General features: G+C 34.6%; 1 protein-coding gene across 2 annotated transcripts in view; it reads left to right on the top strand.

The window, feature by feature from the left end:
* Window positions 1-26026, top strand: part of SHOX (SHOX homeobox) — a 31356-nt gene extending 5330 nt beyond the window's left edge. Inside the window, exons 3-5 of one of the 2 annotated variants that reach the window (XM_073563548.1) lie at window positions 3979-4036; window positions 4798-4886; window positions 23841-26026. In XM_073563548.1, the coding sequence (XP_073419649.1) occupies window positions 3979-4036; window positions 4798-4886; window positions 23841-24086 (393 nt within the window). In that variant the 3' untranslated portion in view covers window positions 24087-26026. Of the gene's footprint in view, window positions 1-3978; window positions 4046-4797; window positions 4887-23840 lie in introns of both variants that reach the window. The other variant, XM_073563547.1, reaches the window with a different exon arrangement.
* The last annotated feature ends 932 nt before the right edge of the window (window positions 26027-26958 follow it).

The raw sequence follows: 26958 nt of genomic DNA, 5'->3' as shown, positions 1-26958 counted from the left end.
GTTGCAGAAAATTGCCTTTTAAATCACTTTCAGATCTCAACCAAAATATCCATATTGATTCAGGTGGATGCATGGAAAAAAAAAGAATCTCTGGTTGCTTTGAAAAAAAACCAAACTGTTTGGAATAGAAATAGTTGGACAGTTTGGGAAAGAGGAAGCTAATTATGTGACCGAAAATGTGAACATTCCTAATAACGTCTATTAGTAATGGAGGAGGGGATGTCGGTGGGGGTCAGCATGGAAGCAGGATAGGGAGGCATTTTATATGGTAAATGCTCAGTGGCTTGTTGGAATCAGCACACACTGTTCCTTGTTGTTAGAAGATACAGTTTCAATTGAGAGTGGAAATTTGCTGTAAATAAATTGATGCTCCTCTGCTTTGCCTGCTCCTTATTAACCTTTTATTTTTAGCGTGTCCTGGAACCCCATACCACCCAGCTGTCAGGGTTATAATTGAAAGTTATGAGCCCATAGTGAGAAGCAGGCAGTAATTCAATTACATGAAATATCTCTTGCTTTATGGCGCACAAGCTAAATTAAATGTCATTATTCACTGTCTCTAATGGAAATCAAAAGGAAATCAGATTAGAGTATTTGTGAAAGGAATCACTGAGTGATCCTTAATGAAGAAATAACTGTCTAAAGCAGTGTAGTGCGCTTTACTTAGCAGATTCAGACCTAATTGGGATTGATCACAACCCTGATTTATTATTGCTTAACCTACTGGCTAAATTATTTGTCATCCTAACCTCGGTTTCTTTCATTTTTTTTTTTTGCTTGTCCCATGGCTAGAATGACTTCATGCATTTATTCCAAAAAAAGTGCCAGGAGCTGGCCAAAGTGTCCCCTCTCCATAGGGCCTGATCACATTCCACGCTGATTGCGCTTCTGCCTTTGTCTGGACAGGATCTGAGGAGCTTCTAGTGACTTTACACTGGTGGGTGGCTGTGATAAAGGGAAGGGATCAGTATCACAGGGCCAAAAAGGGATCGCGGTGGGCCATGTAAACTGTGCTGACCCCCTAAGCTCCTCTGCCTCCCTCTGAAGTAGGGGGCACTTTTTACAGATGACATTATTCTCCAAAGCTCAGTGATGAATGTCTTCCAGAGTTTCTTTTCACTAATTACTGCCTTGTAAATGACCATCATTAAAGCAATTGCACAAAGCTCGGAGGGGAATGCAAAGCAGAAAGCGCAGCCAGGGTGAAGGAAATGCAAGCAATTGTCTGAGACTTTTACCTAGCACTTGTTACCTTCTCGCTCATACTTTCTAGGCTCTTTTCCTTTGGAGCAAGTAATGTGTTCATTTTAATCATAGTCATATATTATTAACCACTTCACATCAGTTATTTTGTAGTATTCATACTCAAGTGATATTGGTGTTAATCACTTTGCTGCATCCTTTCAAAATATAAAATGAAAGAGTAATGCCAAATGATTATATATATATATATATATATATATATATATATATATATATATATATATAGGATTAGGATTAAAAATAAAGTATAACTGCATTTTTTTCTACTCAGGTGTGGAATCTGAATTTTTCGGTGACAGTCTTGAGTGATTTTTGATCGTTTGGCATTATTACTTCATTATATAAGTGTTGGTATGTGTTTTTCTAAAGCACTTTTCATTACTTCACAATGTAGAATTTTTGGATGGTCAGTCACCATCAACCTACATCTGAAATATCTGACGTTGCCATTGTCAGTGTCCAGTAAGTGAACACACTGGGTATTTTTTATATAACAATTCAATCTCATTACTAAAAGTAAAACTATGGTAGAAAATATGCAAAAACTGTTCATGACTTTTATTTAAAGTAGAATAATTGATACCTGGCGATGAAATATTAATTTTTCATCTATCTATCTATCTATCTATCTATCTATCTATCTATCTATCCCATATCTATCCCATATCTATCTATCTATCTATCTATCTATCTATCTATCCCATATCTATCTATCTATCTATCTATCTATCTATCCCATATCTATCTATCTATCTATCTATCTATCTATCTATCTATCCCATTTCTATCTATCCCATATCTATCTATCTATCTATCTATCTATCTATCTATCTATCTATCCCATATCTATCTATCTATCTATCTATCTATCTATCTATCCCATTTCTATCTATCCCATATCTATCTATCTATCTATCTATCTATCTATCTATCTATCTATCTATCTATCCCATATCTATCTATCTATCCCATATCTATCTATCTATCTATCTATCTATCTATCTATCCCATATCTATCTATCTATCTATCTATCTATCTATCTATCTATCTATCTATCCCATGTCTATCTCTCTCTGTCTATTTATCTTTGGAATGCATTACCCAGGACGCTTTGATTAATCCACAATACACACAGTTTTAAGTGTGCCCAAAAAACACATTTCTTCAGACTGGCCTTACTGTACTTCTCTAACTATCCCCATTTTACCCATACAATTTTTTCATCAAAACCAGGCCTCCTCTAATCTGTTCACACATCCTACATGCACTAAATAGCCATCTGTGTAGATACTTTTACACATACTGGTTGGTGATCGGTTCATGCAGCATTATGTGAACACCCTTTTCATTAGGTTGATGGCTGGACAATACAATACAAGCATTTATTACCACCCAACTTTCATGTCTCCCCTATTTCCTCATAGATTGTAAGCTTGTGAGCAGGACCCTCACTGCTCTTGGCATCTAAAATGTAAAGTGCTGCAGAATATGTTGGCACTATATAAATAAAATTGTCTATCTATCTATCAATCACATTTCTATTTATCTATCTATCTATCTATCTATCTATCTATCTAGTATCTATCTATCTATCTATCTATCTATCTATCTATCTATCTATCTCATATCTATCTATCTATCTATCTATCTATCTATCTATCTTTCTAGCTATCATGTATATATCTATCTTTCTATCTATCTCATATCTATCTATCTATCTATCTATCTATCTATCTATCTATCATCTATTATTTATGTATCTATGTATTTATCTATGTATTTATCTATGTATCTATCTATATATCTATCTCATATCTATCTATTTGTCTACATATGAAAGAATGAAGGCAGGAGTGCTGCCTTCATTCTTTCATATATGGAAGTTGGCTTATGGGATATTTGCTGAGGAGGCCTGTACACCCGTGACAATAGGATTATGCTGTTCCACTTTTTGTATTTTCTATTTATCTATCTATCTATCTATCTATCTATCTATCCCATATTTATCTATCTATCTATCTATCTATCTATCTATCTATCTATCTATCTATCTATCTATCATATTTCTATCTATATATCTATTATCTATCTATCTATCCCATATCTATCTATCTATCTATCTATCTATCTATCTATCTATCTATCCCATATCTATCTATCTATCTATCTATCTATTTATCTATCTATCTATCATATTTCTATCTATATATCTATTATCTATATATCTATCCCATATCTATCTATCTATCTATCTATCTATCTATCTATCTATCTATCTATGTATCTATCTTTAAGTCCTCAACAAAATGTATCAAACTTGATGCAAACTAATATTATTTTTCCTTAAATTGCCTAATGAAGAAAATGTACAGCAAAAAAAATACTAGTGTCAGTCCGTGATCAATACTCAGCATCTTTGTGTTAGTTTGGCAAGTAATAACATTGGTTGTATATTAAGTTTAGGTCTTGATTCACAAACATTTTCCTGTAAAATATGATAGGGCCGGAGTACTAAAATAGATTACAGTTTTATTCACCAAATTACACAGGTTTTTGCCTCTAAATGAGAATTGCACACAAATTAGTTTTGTAAATGCATTAATGAATTGGTATTAGGAAAAAAGTTACATATACTGTAAACACAATGTGATGACTTTTATTTTTATCATTCTTAACCGCTCTGGAGGGTTTTCAACCTTTGTAATGTTTCTCAGGTTTGGTTCCAGAATAGAAGAGCAAAATGTAGAAAACAAGAAAATCAAATGCATAAAGGTGGGTATGGTGAGTAGATCCAAACCCAATGCAGTCTTGGTCATTAAATCAGGTGACAGAGGCTTCTTCTATTTTTACATTGTATAAACAGCATGCCTACTTCCAGCTTGGAGGCACAACTTATCCAAGTCATTCACACTGAATCTCAAGGAATTATATGCTTTTGTATTCTCCTAGACTAGCTGAAAAGTCTACTAAGAATTTAATCAACAAAAATATGAACTTTTTACATGTTAGCTATTACATAATTGTTATAAAACTTTGATTAAATATTACATTAAGCAAACATATGTTTATTATTTATGTATTGTTACCTACTTAAATATTACATACAGGATAAGTTAAGATGATAATGAGACTTTACAAAATTTGGTCCACATGCTGGAAACATTATTCTGCATGGATTTTGACTTCTAAATCTCTAGTATGTCTGTAAGGGAGCAACCTTTCACCGCAGATTTCATTCCTTCGGTGAATAGGGGTGAAATCTGTGTAAAATCCACAGCAAAATCCTCATGGAACACATGTAGATTTGGAAGTGGAAAATCTGTAAGATTTTCTACACATTTGTAGTGAAATCCATAGCAGAAGTGTTTCTGAAACATGTGGAAGTTGCCTTAAAGTTTTGAAATTTGTAGATAAAAAATATCAGTTGACCGCGATCTTTGACAATATAGCCCACAAAAAGTAGTTAATTTGGCAAATCTGATCTTCAACAAGTTATCAATATTTTTCTGTTTTTTTCTTACTTATTTTTTTAGGAGTTATCCTGGGAACAGCAAGTCATTTAGAAACATGTAGAGTTGCACCATATGTGAACATGGGAGCATTAAGGATGCCTTTCCAACAGGTAAATCTATAGATTGTAAGACTTAATTAATATACTGTAAAATCTGGCATTACACTTAATTCATACAGTATGTATGTGTTTCATATTTCTTGTTACCATTTGTGATTTCGATCATTACATGTAATAACTTAGGCTTTGACTGGCTGTCTAACATTTGTCAGAATGGTTGTTGTCACTGAATTTGTAAGCCTTGTCACATGTCTTTATGTTACATTCCCTCTATGTAAGGTAGTAAAAACATGTCCTGGTGTATTTTGAACTCCTTATATGAATCTAGGAGTTCATTTGTTGGATGGCAACTTATGGCCCAATTGACCCCTATGCAATCAATTGTACCCTGCTTTACAGAAAACCTTTCTGGCATTTAGCCGGATGTCTGTGTAAGTTGTCAGTGAGGTCAGAAGCAATGTTAAATGCTATACTCCTTCAGGTGGAAACCTTAAACTAATGTCCTGCCACGTGACAAGTAAGGACAGCACATCTGGCAGCCTCTTTTTTCACAGGTGAACCATATGGATTCCCGATCCTAATATGTGTAAATGCACCTTAAGTGTAGTATGTCAAATGCAAATATTAACTGAGGGTTTAATGATAAATGAAAGGCTTTAATAGTAATATAATGACAAAGTTAAGGCTGGGTTTGTATACATCAGTTGCATCCTGTCAATTGATGTACACCTGAGTTGGACACAAGTGATGCAAAGTTTTGGACTTTGTGTATTGGTCCTGCATCCATAGCCAGGTAAGAAAAAAACTCTACATGCAACATTTTTCATCTGGCCATAGGATTAATCCTAATACGATGAGCAACTGGGACGAATCCCATAAACATTTATTGGATCAGTTTCCTTTGGCATTTCAGTACCACACTGGAGAGAAAAAACACTAAATGGCGATTCAAATGGAAACTTGGCCTCATTCTACACAACAACATTACATGGCTTATCTGGCTTAGTGGATTACTAATAATTTTACTTTTATTTATAGTCTTGTTAGCTTTTATTTTGGCAAGAACTAGTCAAAAGTCATGTTTTTCTCATCCAACATGGTCTTTCATGTTCTGGATGAACAACTGTGTAGTAGTGTGAACTTGCACCAAAAAGGGGATCATCTTTCTGAGGAGGCTTCCTTTTTAAAGTATGCCCATAATCTCACATGTATGTGATTCACATATAACATTAAGCATGTGATGTGAACTTACAGAACAAATATTATTTATTGCCTATCTCAACTCCTAAAATTATGCGTCCATTTGTACCAGTGATATAGGATTCAGAAAGTAAAATTCAATATTAATAATATTTTACCAGCCGCAAAAAATACATAAAAATAATAATAATAATAAACATAACTATAGTTAAGCAAATTTGTTCGGATTCGATTGCTGATTCAGAATTTGCCATATTCATGCCATATTGGTACCCAATTCGTGCTGAATGTATGTTTGATGATCGGTTCCCAACATATTCGGAAATTTCTACTCCCATTGACTCTAATGACTCTTGGCTGTGTTCGACAAATATTGCAAAAACAATATTTGAAGCCAATCGGATTCAAAACTGAATCAGAACAAATTCGCTCAACTCTAAACATAACCATTAGCCAAGGTTTAAGTAATGTCTGGTAATAGAGATATCATAAAATATAAAACAAGTATCAGTTTTGTGGATTACCACTTTTTCAGACAGAGATCTGCAGAATTGACCCATTGACTATCAATAGCTCCATATTATGGAGCAAAACAAAATTGATAGGGAAGAGTCAAAGGGGATCAGTTAATTAAAAAAAGATATACGGTTCTTTCATATGTAGTGGGTTGGCAAGAATCGTAATAAAAATATTGTGACTAAATGGAAAAAAACATGGCCAATCCATGCTTAAGTTGAAAATTCATGGCAACATATGAATAAACCCAGTCAGTAAGACTCCTTTCACCAAGCACTTTTGATTGTGATTTATCTGACTTCTGTCATAAATACTTTCACCTTTAATTATAATCTGGGATCATCCTAATTCTGAATTGCCCTTGGTAAAAATAGTATGCAAAGGTATAGCAATGTGATAAAACAAAATCTAATTTTTCTGATATTTTGAAATGTAAACTGTTCATAAATTTAAAGTTTCTTCGCTAAAATTGAATATTTCCATTATTCATAAAATATTCTAATATAGAATTATAAACTGTAGAGAGTTATATTTAAGTCAGCGTAAGTAGAGAATGAAATCCTACTAACATTAGATGTTATACTTTTTTTGATTACCCAAATAGCAATTTTAAGTCATAGCTGACCCCGACTTTGCTTCGGTAGTAGATAATGAGCGAGGAGATTTACTTGGGTTTCCTTGGATGTTACAATTAATAAAAAAATATTTTTGTTCTGCAAAATATGCAGATATGACATCCCTGATCTGCTCATGTCTGTATCGGGAGGCGAGCTTGGCCAGTTTCTTCACAACTCTGGACACCTGTTGGGCCTTATGCTATAGAACAGATGCACCATACCTGCCACTCACACTGTGCAGAACAGGTAAAAGTTGTACTGCAAAAAGTACCTTTTCTTTGGTGTTTTTCTTTTCTTTCTGAGCATTTTTGGGATCATTACTTTTTTTATGCAGCATTTTCTAGATGTAGCCACTTTCTTGCACGTTCTCATGGGCTAATTTATAATAAATAAAAAAAAATGAATGAAATAAAGCATGTGTGTAAAACAAATGGCGGTTTTCATCATCTCAAAAAATTGCAACAAAATTATGTGTGAGTGAAGCCTATGTTTTTCAATTCCAATCAACTGAGGAGTGGAATTGGCTGGAATCACATAGATTCCTGCCAGCCCCATTTGAAAAATTAGGACAGTAGTGGAAAATTGTGCTACAAGTCTTATCACAGACAAGAATGCAGTAAACGTGAACAGGATGAAGGGGCTATTCAACTAAAAAAACTGCACAAAACAAAATAATAAACATGACCCGTCTCCCATTCTCATGTATATGCCACATCTTTCATCCAGGTCTTTGCTTACAAGAGATCAGCATGTGACCACTACAGCCAATCACTGGCCACTGCAACTACTTTCAGGTTATATTTTGACCACTAATAAATAAAGACCAGGAAGACTGCCTGAGCTTTAGTGCTGGGATCTCCATTGGACAGAAGTGATAATTTTTTTAACATTTGCGCTATTTTTTTTCTTAAAAAGTAGAATAACCTCTTTAAGTTACCGTTGCCAGACATATGTGTATAATCATAGTTATACTTGAATCATGGAACTATAGCTGATTCATTATTCTTCACAAAGTAATTGAATATTACAGTATATGCTTCGATTAGAATTGTTTTAATGTTTTACTTTGCATAATTTAGATTTCACTCTAAAATATGTCTCTAGTGAAATATTGGGTGTATTTTCCATTATTCTATTTAGTTCAAATATCTTCCAAAAGGAAAATAAATCTGTTATAGAAAACTGTGGATTGACTGCCACTTTCTTCCCTCTGGCAGCTGTGAGCATAAGTGTTAGTGTGTTAATTCAATATGCCCTATTGGGTCTTTTCTTACTTTGGTTCTCCACAAGAATATGGGGAGCTGTCATGTCACCCTCCGGTCACGTACTCAGTTGCTAAGCTATGACCCAAACATATTCAGGCTGCTGCTTATGAAACAACTGTGGTAAATGAAAATTCATTTGGAGTATGAAGACTTTCTAATATTTTTACTTTATAGTTTCCACCATCCTTTTCATAAAGGGGATGCGTTAACATCTAAGTAAGGCTGGTTTCACATTTGCGTTTTTTAGCGCTGGAAAAAAACGCATATGTGCGCATGCGTTTTTTCCCCTATATTTAACATGGGTGCGCATACCGGCGCGCTTGTAAGCGCATGTATGCGATTTTCATGCGCTGCGTTTTTTTGGGGTGTGCGTTTGTATTTTCCAGACGCAGCATGTTGCATTTTTTGGCCCTGCAAAAAAGCGCATGCGCACATATGCGCACGTTTTGCGCTAAAAATGGCCATTATAGCCTATGGATGCGCATATGTGCGCACTGGCATGCTCATGTATGCGTTTTTTTGCATATGCGTTTTTTTTTTTTAACCATGGAATTTAGGGGTTTGGGTTAGAGTTAGGGTTAGTTAAGGGGGTTTAGGGTTAGGGTCAGGGTCAGGGTTAGGGTTGGGGTTTGGGTCAGGGTTAGGGTTAAGTATGGTTTGGTTAAGGGTTAGGGTCAGGGTTAGGGTCAGGATTAGGGTTAAGTATGGTTTGGTTAAGGGTTAGGGTCAGGGTTAGGGTTAGGGTTAGGGTTAGGGTTAGGGTCAGGGTTAGGGTTAAGTATGGTTTTGTTAAGGGTTAGGGTCAGGGTTTGGGTCAGGGTTAGGGTTAAGTATGGTTTGGTTAAGGGTTAGGGTCAGGGTTAGGGTTAGGGTTAGGGTTAGGGTCAGGGTTAGGGTTAGGGTTAGGGTTAGGGTTAAGTATGGTTTTGTTAAGGGTTAGGGTCAGGGTTAGGGTTAGGGTCAGGGTTAGGGTTAGGGTTAGGGTTAGTTAGGGTTTAGGGTTTGGGTTAGGGTTAAGTATGATTTGGTTAAGGGTTAGGGTCAGGGTTAGGGTTAGGGTCAGGGTTAGGGTTAGGGTTAGGGTCAGGGTTAGGGTTAGGGTTAGGGTCAGAGTTAGGGTTAGGGTTAGTTAGGGTTTAGGGTTTGGGTTAGGGTTAAGTATGATTTGGTTAAGGGTTAGGGTCAGGGTTAGGGTTAGGGTTAGGGTCAGGGTTAGGGTTAGGGTCAGGGTTAGGGTTAGGGTTAGTTAGGGTTTAGGGTTTGGGTTAGGGTTAAGTATGATTTGGTTAAGGGTTAGGGTCAGGGTTAGGGTTAGGGTCAGGGTTAGGGTTAGGGTCAGGGTTAGGGTTAGGGTTAGTTAGGGTTTAGGGTTTGGGTTAGGGTTAAGTATGATTTGGTAAAGGGTTAGGGTCAGGGTTAGGGTTAGGGTTAGGGTCAGGGTTAGGGTTAGGGTCAGGGTTAGGGTTAGGGTTAGGGTTAGTTAGGGTTTAGGGTTTGGGTTAGGGTTAAGTATGATTTGGTTAAGGGTTAGGGTCAGGGTTAGGGTTAGGGTTAGGGTCAGGGTTAGGGTTAGGGTTAGGGTCAGGGTTAGGGTTAGTAAAGTCATGGTTTGGGTTAGTGTGAGGGGCCACCTAATGTTGGAAAAAAACGCAAACGCGGTAAAAACGCACTAAAAACGCATACAAACGCATAAAAACGCTGCGTTTTTTTCATGCATGCTCATAAAAATGCTTGAAAAAAACGCAGCAGTTGTATGCTTTTGTATGCGTTTTTTCAATGCGTTTTTTTGCGGGAAAAACGCGCTGCAAAAAAAAGCAAGTGTGAAACTAGCCTAAGATTAAACAGTTGTATTAAACTTAGATTTCAATTTACTTTTACTCGCCTATTGTTAGTTTAAACGTCTCGAACATCTGTATATTGTCAAGTATGGCGAAGGTCACACTGTCTAGTATCTGTATACCAGAAGTGTAATATGGTGAAATCTCTTGAAATTCAAGTTTAAATCCCCCCAGCTCAAATGTTTTTTTTTTTTAAAAAAAACAAACAAAACAAAACCTAAGTTATCTCTTGTTTCACATATAGATCCCAGCATAAAAGTTTAAATGACCCTCCTGGTCATTGTTTAATAGTGGTCAGAATATTGCTTAAAAAGTAAGTGCAGTGGCCAGTGATTGTCTGCAGTGGTCACATGCTAATCTCTTGCATGGCCATATCTATGAGAAAACTTTTTATTACAAAATAATTATCATCTAAAAATATTGCATATCATAGGGCATGCTATGTGCTGGCAATAATTGGTGGTCTTCTGACACGATCCTTTAAAACACTATTTTGAAGAGCGCAGCAGGGTCAAGTCTATGGGTCTGTAAACTCCCTCTTGCAGAGTTTTTGGCCCTATATTTCATTATTATTTAGCTTACACTGCTCTGTCATGCAGAAAATGTGCATTTCAGAGTGCCGAACAGCGGTGCGGTGGGTTGAGGAGGTAGAATATCAGCACATGGCTCCAATCAGTCAGCAGCACACATTCTGAACTATGACATAACATTTTTTCTTATTTTTTGCTTAAAGATCATTACTGTTTTACCCCAGATTTTCGACCTGATTTGCTGCAGATTTTCAGTTCTTCTTTTTAAAAGACCACCCTTCTGGAAGACAATTTTTACTGCAAAATAGGATGAATAGCTGAAATAATATTTACTATTATTGTTAGTATTAATAACAACTTTTCTTTCTGCATTACTATAGTCTACTAATTGTTCAATCTACATCAAAAGAAGAAAAAGGAGAAGCTGTGTGCCAATAAAAACAAGAAATTTTATTCAGATTAATTTAAAATTAACATAATGAACAAAATACTAATAATAGGGACAACAATACAAGAAATTGCCGCAAAGAAAAAAAGGAAGGCACAGTGTATTGAAAACTTATTCCCTTTGCACAGAAAGTATCATAAGGTCAAGGGATAGAAAATGCATGTATATTATTCAATATAAGGAGCAACAAAATAGCTTCCAAAAAATTCATGTATATATATTATTCATTCACTTGCCAAAAATCAGCTAAGGTGCAATCAGAATATGCGCCTATTGGTTCCATCTTAGAATGAATGCTGGGAAATGAATTATGAGCTAAGTGCTAAGAAAGTAAGTGATCATAAGAAGTATTTGGACACTGTACCTTGAAGCGGCAGGCACCCTGACGCGTGATTTGCAGTTGGTACAGTGTCCAAATACTTCTTATGATCACTTACTTTCTTAGCACTTAGCTCATAATTCATTTCCCAGCATTCATTCTAAGATGGAACCAATAAGCGCATATTTTGATTGCACTTTAGCTGATTTTTGGCGAGTGAATGAATAAAATATCCATTTTATTTTTTGCCTAGGGATACTTGTTATATACATGAATTTTTTGGAAGCTATTTTGTTGCTCCTTATAATGAATAATATATATGCATTTTCTATCCCTTGACCATATGATACTTTCTGTGCAAAGGGAATAAGTTTTCTATACACTGTGCCTTCCTTTTTTCTTTGTGGCAATTTCTTGTATTGTTGTCCCTATTATTAGTATTTTGTTCATTATGTTAATTTTAAATTAATCTGAATAAAATTTCTTGTTTTTATTGGCACACAGCTTCCCCTTTCTCTTCGTTTGATGTATGTGTTTTGGAAGTCCCATTTTTCTAGACAATTGCGTATTCTGAATAATTGTTCAACATGTTGGAGGCAGTATATTTAAATTGGTGCAAACGGAAAACCAGATGAGTTGCCAGTCAGATTGTTTTAATTTTCTAAAGTTTTTTTTCCAAATTAGATATGGAAGGCAACAAAATACTGTTATTCCTTTTGCTTCCATCAATTTTGATAAATCTCTCCTGTTAAAGGGGTTGTCCTGTGAACAAAGTACATTTTAATCAATAGATCTTGGAATAAAAATAAGTTCCACAATTAGATGTGCTAACAAAATGTTCCTGTGCTGAGATAATCTTATAAATGTGCCCCTGCTGTGTACTGTGTAATCACTGTGTCTGATCGCGATGGAACATGGACTGATCATACCACATCTTCTGGCCAGAGAAGATAGGAAAAGATAGTATACATACAGGACAGCATGGCATCACAGCTGATTCTTTCTGTGAGGTAAAACATTTCCCTTTCTGATTAAAACATTGATTTACCTCACAGAAAAAATCATCTGCCACCCAGTCCTGTGTTATCTGTATACTCTATTTTGCTCCCTCTCCTGCCCAGGAGCTGTGGCATAATTAGACCATATTTCTACACGTTGAGACACAGCGATTACACAGTACACAGCGGGAACTTTTTTTTAACAAACCCAATTGTGGAACTTATTTTTACTTAAAGACCTATTGATCTATTGATTAAAATGAGATATGAGCGAATAAGTTTGGGTCCCTCCTTATTCGGCAAGCTATAGTGCTTACCGAAAAAGTTGCAGAGGGAACCCAAAGGACCTGAACTTATTCTCTCATCTCTAATTAAAATGTACTTTGCAAGTAGTACAACTCCTTTAAGTTGAAATATTTATTACATGTATTTATTCTTATAGATGTAAAAAAGTTCCTACATCTAAAATCATTCTAAACATCCCTCAAAAAAACTCCAGTATGAGATTGTGTATACATTTTTAATGGCTCCATGTTGGTGGCAAAATAATATTCAACTACCTATGAATACAGTTCATCTTTCAGTAGCTTTTGGCAAAACTGTAATTCATATCCAGGTGTGAACTGAAAATGACTGTATAATTAGCCAACAAAAGGAAAAAAAAGCTAACAGGAATTGGGTGTTAATGTATGAGAGACAAATACTACTTGTAGGTCTGATATGTCTTGTATTTATTCCTTGATTTAATATTAAGATATTTTCTAAATAAATTCTTATATCAAATTTCTCTCTCGATCTACAATAAAATAGATACATGCTGCCAGGCTGTGCACAATAAAATCTGGTCTTCATAAGAGACTGTTGGCCACCAAAAGTGATGTTTGCATGGAAAAAGTGGCAAACTGCAAGCATACATGTGGTTACTGGACAGATGTCCAAAACAAATGTTTTCAATCAAATTCATTTTTCTTTGGCCATCTCAACTAGATTTTATGGTAGAAAATGTAGACAAACATGAGCACCTTATGACAAATTTACACTGTGCTACACTCAACCTTAGAAGAGGCTGCAAACATATTTCATTTTCACTGTTAGTGATGAAATATAGTCTCCTAATGGTCTGAATATGTTAATGATATAGGTGAGCCAGGAAAAAGATAACATTAATTTGTATAAATGTAAAGTTCCTGTTACTGCTGGCGGCTACATTTTGTGTCAATTTATTCAAAACACTGGCCAAGTTTTACAAGTTTTCACATTTTTCAGGATTTTTATACAACCAACACATGTAATTACTGTTTTAATTAAATTAAAAAATACAAAGATGTTCTGTACACACTAAAAGTGTACCTGAAGTTTAGATTTTTGTTTTATTTTTAAAATAATTAAGGAATGAAATAATTTTTTCGATACCGAGAAAAATTTTAACTTTGATCCTCTAGTATGGAGTTTTACACACATATATTTCAATAATTAACTTGGCAAAAACAAGGTGAAAATAATTACAAATTTCAAATCTGAAGCAGGAAAGTAAAATATAATTCAACAGCAATGCACAGAGAAACAGAACAGTGAGTGGTCATTAATGGCAAAAAATATATTAAAATGATTACATCAGTTGAAACTATAATGATGCCTAGATCATGCCAAAAAGATATGAATGAGGGCTCATTCACAGGACAGTTTCACATTTTTACGGACAGCACTTGTACCTGTGACAGTTTATAGGCTTGATCATGTTATTGATTTTTTGCGGACCAAGTGGTCCATGCAAAATAGCAGAGATATGAACAATATTGATCCAAGTGTATGCTCAAACTTCGTAATGAAAGTTTATGGGTCCGTGAGAAAATCGGACTGCATTCGGATATCATCTGGGTGAGGTCCTTTTTTCGCAGACTGATAGGTGGGGAAACTGATGAAAATCAGCAATGAAACGGTCTGTTTTTCTCGTACGTCAAAAAAAGCAGATGTCTGAATGAGGCCTATGTGTGTCTGAACTGCTCATGAAAGAATTCCTCTCCTCCTTTTCATTTGCTGTGTCCGATAGCGCATCTTAGCTCTATTCTTTTGAACAGCACTGAACTGAAATTCATAGCACCTAGGTCTACAGAAGTGAGCAGCACGGTGTCTGGTGGACACCAAAAGGTGCTAGATAGCCTTCGACCCAGTATGATTCCACATTGATGGTTTATTTTTTCCATGGCAGTCCTCTTTGATTAACTCCTTTTATGTCTGTGGGAGTGGGAGCCGGTGAAGAGATTTGGGGGCTGAGCAATTTTTATTTTCAATGTCCGTCTAAATAACCATAACTTTTTTCATTGTTTTGGCTCTGTGAGGACATGTGTTTTTGGAGATAAGTTGTATTTTAATACCATCACTCAGTGTCTATATAATTGATTTTATTTTTTATAATAATTTTGTTTTATTTTAAACTTTTTTTGTGTAAGGAAAGCAAAAAAAAGTCAAACAAACCAGCAATTTGGCTATTTTTTTGTGGTAAAAATATAAAAATATTTTTAATCTACAGGCTGGTATAAATGAAGTAATATCATACATACATTTATGTTTGCTGTTAGCTTTTATACAATAAAAACATAGTTTATGGATAAACAGCATTTGTGGTAATCCAAGAGCAAGAATATTCTAATTTTCATATTAATGCAGCTCAATTAGGGATTTTTGTTTTGCCGGATTTTTGTAAAAATAAAATATATATGTTTTTTAATTAAAAAAAACATTTTTTTTTAATAAAACTATTTTAAACATATTTTTTAATCCACTAGTTGAATCAGTTATCCTTTGTTTGTTTGATGCTTCAGAACATTTATAATATTCCAAAGCTTTATTGCCTGTCAGTGTTACATTGATAGGCAGATACCAATGCCAGACCCGAAAGCCTTTAATAGACCACACTTGCTATTATAGCTCTTTGTAATTATGTTTCAAGTACTGATGGGCTAACAGAGAGAGTCGTCTTCCTTTGTCAAACATTTTATATTCCATGGTTACGATTGACTGTGACGTTTGAAGGATTGTAGCTATCTCCAATTCTGGCACTTACAACAGTGGTGGCCCTGCTGCTGATCACACAGGCACAGTGACAGTGCTGAAGTAATCATAGCACCATGATAGTTCACTACTGGTCCTCTTAGATGTAATTTCTGTATACTTTTACAGCTTTGGCCAGTACAGATTAACATCACATCCCAGCACTACACTTATGCGCGCAAAGCCACCATTATTTATGGGCCCATAGGATGTTGTATGAGTGTTGGTATTATTTCTTTTTCTCAGTCAACTAAAAGTTTAAAGGGGTTGTCCAGGCTTTGGGTTCAAGTCTGCTATCACTTTATGCAACTGCAGACTTATGAATCCTCATAGTTTGCACAATAAAGTAGGAGAGTGTGGCGATGTGACCCTAAGAATGCATATTTCATACATCCAGCCACATTACACACTCCAACTAGACTTGTCTGACCTTGCTCATATAAGTTGCATTGAGAGGGCCCTTGCACATCTTGTCAGCGCGTGATCGCATGTATGTAAATTGCCTGAACTGTAGAATCTTGACAGTGCGCAGTGTGGGCTCTGTAAGGATTCACAAGTCTTCAGTCACATAGAGTGACTGCAGACTTGAACCCGAAGCCTGGACAATACTTTTAAGGGTCTACTCATTAGAGATTAAATCATAGCTTGACATACATTTAAATATAACAATATTTGTTTCAAAGTTTACTGTCAAATTGTTCACATTTTAGGATTATTATAAACATTCAATGGAGCATTAGACCATTACAACTATTAGACACAAATTCTTACTCATATTCTTACCCATATTAGGTGGCATTGCAAATACAGTGCTATGTGATTTTTAGCATGTTACAAAAATAAAAATACCTATACCTTATAAATCAATTTCTATCAATATCAGAAACAATACTTTAACGATTGAAAAAAACAAACAAAAAAATACACAAAATATAATTTGCCATGTTTCCATGAGTATTAGTGAACCTTATGTTAGAAAAATATAATGAAATAATGTTCAATAGTGTGTCTCTTAAATTAATTTACTGCTGTGAAGCTGAAAATTATCCATTTATGATTCATGAGAACATAAAAAAATGCTTATGTGTTCCTTGTCTTACCAAGAAATGCTTCACTTGCATTCTGCATTCATGCTTATGTGAGTAAAGTCACTACCCAAAAATTTTCTTTACAACTTGGTGTATTACAAGGTCATACTAAAGAATTATAGAGCTGAAATAATACATTGGTTTTGTCACTGTATTAATTTAGGATTTTGAAATCCCACTATATGTTCTTACAGTAAGGTGTAAATAAAAAGCTAAAAGAAGAATTCTGCTAACAGGGCATGGTTTTCAGTCTTGCATATCTTCTGTGTTACTGTAAGAAAATAGAATTATGAAACATATTCCCATATAGCAGAAAAAAATGAAACCATGCCTAGCTATAATTTTTATAATATTACCACAAGTAATAATAGTAATTGTAAAGTGTTATCAACTATTTATATTGTTTAATAACTAACATCAAAGAGTACACCTATATACCTAAGAAGGTAAAAGTGAATTACATAAGATAAAAAAAGTGTTTAAAAATAGTTTCACAAAATGCGTCTATAAAATTCTACAAAATAGTTATATTTATTTACAGTGCTAATAAAAAATATTCAATATTCAAAGCATTAAGATAAAATAATTTACACTCTAAGCTAAGATCAGATTCTGATTAAATTCAAAGACTCTTAACACATATCAAGCCATAAACTTTATTATTAATTAGGCATATGATAATTCTGCAAAATGTAATACGCTACTTCAATATGAAAAAAAATACAAAACCAAATATAATTAAATGTTAGAAATTAGCAAATTAAACCGAAATAACACAATCTTTTGATAATAAATTTAAATTTAATAATGAAAATAAAATTAAAATAGAAAACAGATAAAAGCTTGTAGCTGTAAATATATGTTGTTTATTTTTCCAAATCATAGAAAAGAAATGTAAAAAACTAAATTTAGCGCAAAAAGTAGATGTAATACCTTTTTTTAGTCTTTTAAAATTGTGAATTAAAAAAATACAATCATATTATTAAAAAGAAATAGTAAAAAGTAAAGCACGGTGATAGTGAAACAACATCAAGTGAAGTCTTCAGCATGTCTCATGATGAGCAGGGTCTTTTTTAAATTACGTATAATATTTTTTTTTACAATAGCCTTTGTACACGATAGATGTAATTATTGTCAAGTTGTTATTAGCTTATTTGGGAGTAAGCAGTAAAGGGAACTATAATTCCTATCCAAAATGTTATGTTCCCATTTCTAAAATGAATTTGAATGGCACACACATTGGTATTGTGGACTAACAAGTCCAAAACTAAGCATGCTAGTAAAATAGAATGTCGAGCTTTTAGTTTTGTTTCTAAAACTGTAGTCATGCTGATATATGCTTACTGCGTCATTTTCTAAGTACTTTCAGGCAGAATTGAAGCACACACTATTGATGAAAATAACCCCAGCTTCATAATCAATTAATTAATGTAATTTTAAGTTACTCAAGTAATTGATGAAAAAGAATGTGGGATAATGAGCTTCCAAGAAATAATTAACTGGACACCTAATCACTTGTGGATAACTTGGCACGTTGTAGGCCTCGTTGTTACCTTATATGAGATATAAAGTGCGAAAAAGATTGTACTTAAATATCTGCACATCGGCTTGCACAGAAGCGAAAGAATATTAATGTACACTATTGAAGGTGATTTATGGCTTTTAACGACTTTCCAATGGTACATTGAACTTTATTGATACAGTTTTCTTTCACTTTATTCCATTTAACGGGCAAAGTAAAAAAAAGCTACAACATCACAGCAGCCTTAGTTACATCGGTAAAAAAAACCATGGATAAGTAGGGAACAAATGAGACATTTAAACAGTTAATTTGATACAATAGGGGATATCTTAAACCTTAGGTTGGTTATACAGAGGAAGAGAGAATAAAAAAGGACACATATATGAAACTCTATATGTTAGCATAAAGAAATTATTGTTCATTAAAACAAAATAGCAAAATACGTAAAAATAGCTTGTTTAAAATTGAGGTCAACTAAAATGTTAAATTTAATGCAACTCTTCAGAGTTTTGGGTCTTATAAATGGTACATTTAAAACAAAACAGAAAATGATGAAGACATTATGGATTTAACAGTGAATATTAATAAATTGTTGCACCATAAAATGATATGAACGCTGTACTGTATTTATTTATTACAGTTCATAATACCGTTTCATAAAGATATATATATATATTCATCTTACAAATTCAAAAATAGAATTTACCAAGTTATTGAAGTAAAATAATTATAGCAAATAAAAAAATAGAAACACACACTGTCTGCATATACAAATTATATTTTTACATATGCTCTAAATTTTAAAAATTAAAATAACAATTTTGGTCTTTGAACTGTGATAACTATAAACTGCATACATGAAATGTAGTCCAACATTATAACCCATAATGTTAACATCTGATATGTTTGGCCTTCTTTTTTTTACTGCTGTTTTACAGTTTAGAGTCTCAATTAGTGGAAATGGAAAAGTAGGGTAGTAAGTGGAGGTAAAATAAAACTTTCCTTTGAATGTTTTATTTGTTTCAATGTGTCGCTATTCATTCTTTTTTGTAAGTACAGAAAACCCTTTTGTTAATAAAATGCTACTGTGAATGTTATTGAAGCATATATCAAATTTCTGGCCAGCAGAATGTGAACAAATCCTGAACCACATATGGAAAATGTTCCCGTTCTAAGCTACTAAGATTTTTTTAATTTGATTAGGTTGCTGTAAAATTTTTCTTCACTGTGGCCTTTGATTCACACATTTTCAGTTTTTATTATAATACAATTTTAACAGATGATTATACAGTTTGTGTACTTTTTCTGTGGACTCAGCAGACATATTTTTAATGAAATAACTATTTGGCACATTGGTTTTATAGCATTATAGTATGTTGTGGAATATTTTAAAATGCTTTAAATATTCCAATGTAAATGCCTACTAGTAGTAAGTTATGAATTTAGTAATTTTACAATGTGATAAAAAATGTAAAAAAAAATCATACATAGTGTAGAAATTTATAGTTATTTACAGTCTCTTTTAATAATATAAATGACTTAGCTGGATAATGCTACTCTGCAGCCTCATTCACTAAAGCTCATTTGCTATATATATATATATATATATATATATATATATATAAAACTATTGCATGATAATTCTTGGTGACTTAATAATTTTCTACTTTAATCAACCTGCATTTATGCCTCTAAAAGTCGGGCTTGGGTGGGGTGGAAGGTGCCAAGTAGCCCAGCATCACAGTTCCAACAGAATCTGCATTGCTAAGATGGAGATATCATTGAATATAATGGTGGAGCAGGGTGCCTCAGTCCACACACTGCACACAGCAGAGAAGAGGATTGGGGGAATGGGGCAAGGTGAGTATTTTTTTTAATTTTATTAGTCACTACTTAAAGGGGCTGTGAGGCAAACATACTGTGTGGGTGCTGTAACAGTATCATTCTGTGTGGGGGGAACTATTTGGGCATTATACTATGTGTGGGGGGACTGTGTTGGGTGTCATTGGCGGGTCTCACAATATATGTGGGCAAACTGTTGAGGCATAATACCATTGGGTGATGGTCACTGCGGTGGCCTCATAATGTATGTATGGGAACTGCGAGGACATCATCATATTGTATAAGAAGCATGTATGGACACCCTGCTGTGTTGAGGATATTGTCACAACATCAATGGGGGAAAAAGAGGAAAGGCAAAACATTTAGAAATGTGGACACCTACATAAAAATATATAAGTTTATTAGAGAAAATAAGGCGTTATTGAACATTCCATGATTTAAAAACACTTAAAACCTACATTCTAATATCTTGAATATCTGGAACTCATGACATAATTATATATGCTTGTATTACCAGAAAATATAATTCCATTCTAATAACATATAACCCAATCCCCTATAAAATATGAGATAAATATATTATTTTATGTTACTAGAAAAACAAAAATAATAAGTAAATGCTATGAAGTCTAGGAATATCTCCCTATTTTTGCTGAATAAAGTTTCTGTTATCCAAGTAACACCATAGCAGTAATAATGTAAACTATGCTTTATGGGTGTATAGCCTTCATCCAGTTGAATAGTTATGCTATTTCCCTTATAGTTCTATAGACATAATAAAGAACAATGTTGTGAATCAAACAACATTGTAAGCACTGTAGATCCCAGTAGGCTGTAGATATAATGAGAAACAGTGTAATGAATTCAATGCCATGGCAAACAGATCAAGATAAAGTGCAAATAGGGCAAAGTGCCACTAGAATGTCTATTAACAAATCATAGGCTGTAAAGATAATATTGAGGGCTTATACAAAATCAGTAGCATGGGGCATCATAATGTGTAGGGGATGGAAGAATTAGGCCATGGAGGTATCATGTTGTGTTGGAGCATCATACTGTGTGGGGTGCTGTGGAGGCATCTTAATGTGTGTGGTAAGATTTTGGGTGCCTCATACTGTGTGTCGGGACTCTTGCAACATTATACTGGGTGGAGGGCCTTATAATGTGTTTGGGAAACATAGGGGACATTATACTCTGTGAGGGGACTTTAGGGACATTATTCTGTGTTTTTTAGGGCACTGTGGGGATATTGTACTGTATTGGAGTAACTATAGGGATATGATACTTTGCTGGGACAACAGTGGGGTCTTGATGATACTTTGTATGTGTGTTGTGTATTTTTGTTGGCATCATAATCTATACGGGCCTTGAAAGGGCTATCGTAGTAGATGAGAATACTAGGCAATTTCAAGAAAGGCAAAATCACTATGAAAAGGGCTGCAATTATATCCCTTTTCCTTTTTTAAAAAGTTGGGAGGTATGTCCTTCTGTGACTGCGCCTAAGCAGCATGACCTTACTAGTTTTTTGGGGGTTGGAAATTAAAGGGTCCAAATAGAACTTTTGCCACGTGCCCCATTATCTCTATGTACTCCCCAAACCTTACTGTTACAGAAAATCCACTCTTTATATGAACACAAGTAGATCACAGACTCACAAGGTCAGTCAGTGTTTAAAGGAAAGAAGTGACTTGAATCATTCATGAGACAGGACTTGTGCTTCAGAGTACTCCAGGCTCCTTGTAGATACGAGCTAAATGGTCATGGATCAAATACCTGTAATAATAGAGCTGAGATAAAAAATCAGCCAATCAGCAAAATTTGATAAAAATAAGGGACAAATAATAATCCACTGTAGGTACTGACTTACATATATATTTTTTTAGTTTTTACTTTTGACTGGCTTTTAAGTTTCCTTAAATGTTATGATGTAAAGAGAGAAGCAGTGTAATTACAAAAGTTGTCCAGGCAAAAATAAAAATTTCCCAGGGGCTTGAATTTGTAAAACATTACAAACTGATTCATACCCACTCGCACCCCCCTAGATCCAGTGCAGGACACTCCAAGGTTTGTGTCGGTACAGGAAGTGGAGACTTCACTGTTTCACCAGTCTCAGGATCACTGTGGTCTATAATTAGCTTCAACTATCATGTGACTTTAACCAAGGAATTTTCATTTTTTCATTGATAAAGACCTCTGATATCTCATGAAAAAGAGCATAATGTGTTGCTAAAATGGTGTAGTATTATCAAGGTTAATGCTAAGCAAAATTATAGTAGTTTCCATTCATACCCAATCAAATTACATTTTCTATTTTTCCAAAGAATTTTCAGAAAATGAAATGCACCATTTTTGATTAATATTCCCTTTGGTGTACAAGCTGTATATTTCTTAACTTTCCACTTTTTTTTTTTTGGTTTATGGCTTGATTCGTGATCCATCTCTTCTATTATTTCTAAACACTGTTTTTCGGTGATTACATTGTATCTCCGTTCATACTGCACCCACACAAACACATGATACACCATTTGAAAGGTAAATGTGCCCCCTTCAGCAAGAAAATAGCCAATCAAACCACACATCCACGATTTGATCACAAAATACAGTTTAACCATTAATTTTCATTAACCTGCAGTAAGGAAAAATGACCTGCAGGTGGCACCACAGTAACCCAAAGCACACTATCAGAAAGCTGATTACAGACATCACAAACAAATCCAAACATTTGCCTTGGGGGCTTTCCAGCTTGCCGAACTGCTCGCTCAGCCAATTGTAGCCACATTGGAGCGTTGCACACTTCACTGCATGAGGCACATATGCAAACACATTTGTAAACATGCACTGCCTATTGAATTGCACACTTGCTCCATTCATACTCCACCCACACAAACAAATGATACACCATTTGAAAGGTCAAATTACCTGCAATTGGCAGCACACTACTCCTAAGCACACTACCACAAAGCTGCTTACAGACATCATAAACAAATCTAAAGATTTGCCTTGGGGTCTTTCCATCTTGCTCTAGAGCTTGCCCAGCCTATTTCAGGCACATTGGAGGATTGCACACTTCACTGCAGGTGAGTCACACATACAAACACATTTGTATACATTCACTGCTTTTTTGGTGATTACTTCACCCCACACACACAAATGATACACCATTTGAAAGGTAAACTTGCTCTCTTCAGCAGGAAAAGAGCCAAACAAACCACACATTCACAATTTTATCACTAAATACAGTTTAAACATTCATTTTCATGCAGAAAGACACAATGACCTGCAGGTGGCACCTCAACCGGAAGACATTTTTTGGCCTCTACTTATCAAACCAATATATTGTATTACCAATCTGCATATATAAATATCGGTCTGTGTTCATCATCTCATGAAATACATTTACATTTGACTAGCTTGCCTTTTCTGAAATTGCCTGCGCCCCCGATGACCAATGTGCGAAAATTTTGCATGGGCCAAGCTAGTTTTATAATATTTTACTTTTGAAATTCTTTATTATGAATAGATTCAAGTTTATATGTTTCATTATAATAAGTCCTGTGTTTTCAGAATTAATCACAAAATGATATGCCTGTATACAATCAAAGGTATTCCTCATCTGCAGAAAATCACTTCATATTCTGAATGCATTAACATTTGAAAACTCTCCTGTAGCACTTATTTATATATCAATAACTATATCCGCCAAGATTTCTTGTTGTTTTATGGCACAGTAGTGGTGCATACTGATTCTTTTTGCTATATTCTATTCTTTAGGTCCAAGCTCAGTTACAGTTGGAAGGAGTAGCCCATGCACATCCTCATCTTCACCCGCACCTGGCCGCCCACGCACCCTATCTGATGTTCCCTCCTCCACCCTTTGGACTTCCTATTGCATCACTGGCAGAAACTGCATCTGCTGCAGCTGTTGTTGCAGCTGCTGCTAAAAGCAACAGCAAAAACTCTAGTATTGCTGACTTGCGACTCAAAGCCAGAAAACATGCAGAGGCTTTGGGACTCTGACACTATTTGTCATTGATACAATACTAAATTGACTTCCTTGTTTCCCCTTTTCAGCCATTATATGACTCTACAGACACCAAATATGTTGGTAAATGCTTTGCAAGTATAAAAGAAAAAAAAATGAGCCTGAACCTGCTTCTACAGAAGATCAACAAGGAGCGTGGAGGATTTTTCTTAAATGCGCACTTTGGTTTAGTTCATTGCACATCATGATTTTTTATGATGCTTGCAAACCACAATGATTCTGAACCAGTCTGACATCAGGAGTACTTAAGAACATAGCCTTATGTTATTTGGACAAACATGATCACATTTGAAGAAGAATTGAAGCTGAGATTTTTTTTTACCCTTGACAACAAAATGAACTTGACAATATCGGCTGCTTTTTTTTTGCATGTTGCTAAGCAAAGAACAAACAAAAATCAAAACAAAACAAAACATAACAAAAAAATGGAAAGCATATACATAGATCAATATAATAGAGATATCAAATCATTGGGGCTGGTCTCCATAATGCCAATGCTATTATTCAACTGCCACAGGAATCTTCCAGAATCCCAAACTTATAATGTAGCTTTGGGTAAGAAAAACTAAACATCATTCATATTATAATGTATAGTAGCTCTCACTTTCTCATGAAAGCAGGCAGCAATAATATTTTGGAATAATATATGATAAGTACACCATTAATTGGTGCTTTCAATTTGCTAAAAAGAAAAAAACAGTTTTTGCTATAATTCATATAGCATACTTTTACCGTTTCATGACATCATGTGCTTTGTGCCATTAAGCAGTAATCATGTTTAAGTAGATTTGGAAATCCCATAAATGTTAATTTATTGGAAAGAAGAAGAAGCTGAAAAAAAGGTGTCAGAAAATAATATTGAGCAGTGTAGATAGTGTAGGGACGGTCAAAGAAGGAGCGCCAGCCTTGCATATTTTAGAGGAATGCTGCTCCAGCCGGGCACCTCAAAAGAGGAAAAATGGCAGAAAATAATATTGAGACAGAATAGTTAAATGCAATTAAGTGCAGTAAAGTGCAATACTGTAAATATTATAGATATAAAGAATGACATCTTCAGATGTTGATAAGTAATTTTGCATTCACCTAGGCGCAGCCTTTTGTGCTTCACTTGGGTGTTGCAGTTCATTTGCCAAATGATTGAATTCCATGGGAATGGATTAATTAATATTGTCTTCTTCCTTGTATAAGGAAAACTGCCATGGTTTAGTCAATGTGCCATATGATGATGATTTCAGCTCAAAAGCTGGCATGGTGGTTTTTATTTCTGTGCTTTTATTTCAATTATGAATTGAATCTCAGAATAACAGACCATTACTGGAAAAAAATGCTGGTTACAGTAAGCATTGCAAGGTATTTGCAAAGTGACAAAAATACCAAAGTGATTGCTTTTTTTTTTTTATTTAATGTAAATGCGTCCAAGGAACATTTCAACCCTATGTCGTGAATTGCCTAGCAAAAAAAATCCAACACTTTTCTCTTTCAAATTATAAAAAAAATGAAAAAAAAAAATTCACCTTTTCTGTTTGATATATGTATTCCGTACATACAAGACAGGCAAAATATTTTGTTTCTTTGTAAAATATGTAAGTGGATGTTTTATTTATTTTTCTGTTTGAAATTTTATAAATGTATAATATTTTAATTATGTTGAGTGTACATTTTAATATGCTTTGCATTTATTTTTATATGTTGGAAGCCTGTTGCTTTTGCCATACGTTTCAGGCAATTAGCCAAATCTAAAATACCTTTTCTTTGTCATAGTTCATGCCCACATAAATGTAGTTCCTCTGATTGTTGCTGGAGACATTGCCAACTAGGATTGATCATCTGATGAATTAATCTGACTTAAGAAGATGCATATATTATGCCAAATGTCCAAGGCATCATACCATCTAATACAGTACATTGGGCTGCATAGCTACTTATTGTATGTCTGAATGATCAGACATTTCAGGGATAATAGAAGAATAGCCAGTTTAAAGAAAACTGATCTTAATATCTGTCATTTTTCATCCTTGAACATTCTTTTAGCCAATTTTCCATACCAGCATGCTTCTGCACAGATTCACTATAACATGTTACATTCAGTTTCGGAGTGTATTGGTAAATCACATGGTATGAATGAATGTACATCTTGAACATCAAGTGGAATATTAATAAATGTATAAATATTTGCAATTGTGACATAGCCAATGATTGACACAAAATTTCCATAAGCCACAAAACTTGAAATTATCAAAGGGCTGAAGTTACTAATACCTCTCGGCAGGATTTATAGTGCTAATGCACAAAATGCAGGACATTGCAATTGTAGTTTGCACCATTTCTAGTTACCAATAAAATTCTATTCCCATCTTGTAAAGTGATTGCATATCACTGGGACATCACTTTATGATTAGTGGGGGTCCAGCCTTTTGGACCCCCACTAATTCTGCACTTATGCAGCCCTGCATTCCTAATCTTTCTCAGCATAGAGATGCCTTTGTTACCCGCTGTTGAGAGGAACTGCATCACACCTCCAGTCCCTTGCATAGGGCTGCCTGGAGTTCTTTGCACAACCTGGTTAGTTGGGTGCATTACGCTGCAGAAAGGAATAGTGAAGGGACTGAAAGGCCGAATCAAACTAGCTGTCCCATCATTGTCAAGATACAAGGGGTTCCAGTGGTTGGAAACCCCTTCAAGGATGCTGGAGAGCTCACTGAAGTAACTGATTTAGAATAGTTTCTACAGCATGAAAATTATTACAGTAATGCAGGAAATATCACATCTGTGTATAACACCCAGGTTAACAGAAATATAATAAAACTATTTTGCTGTGCATTTTAATGGGAACTTGTTATTCAGTAA

This window comes from Dendrobates tinctorius, unplaced genomic scaffold (assembly GCF_039654945.1).
Source record: "Dendrobates tinctorius isolate UK_male_01 unplaced genomic scaffold, ASM3965494v1 ptg000394l, whole genome shotgun sequence".
Lineage (NCBI taxonomy): Eukaryota > Metazoa > Chordata > Amphibia > Anura > Dendrobatidae > Dendrobates > Dendrobates tinctorius.
The sequence above is the reverse complement of the archived record's forward strand: the minus strand, read 5'-3'. Positions and strand labels throughout refer to the sequence as shown.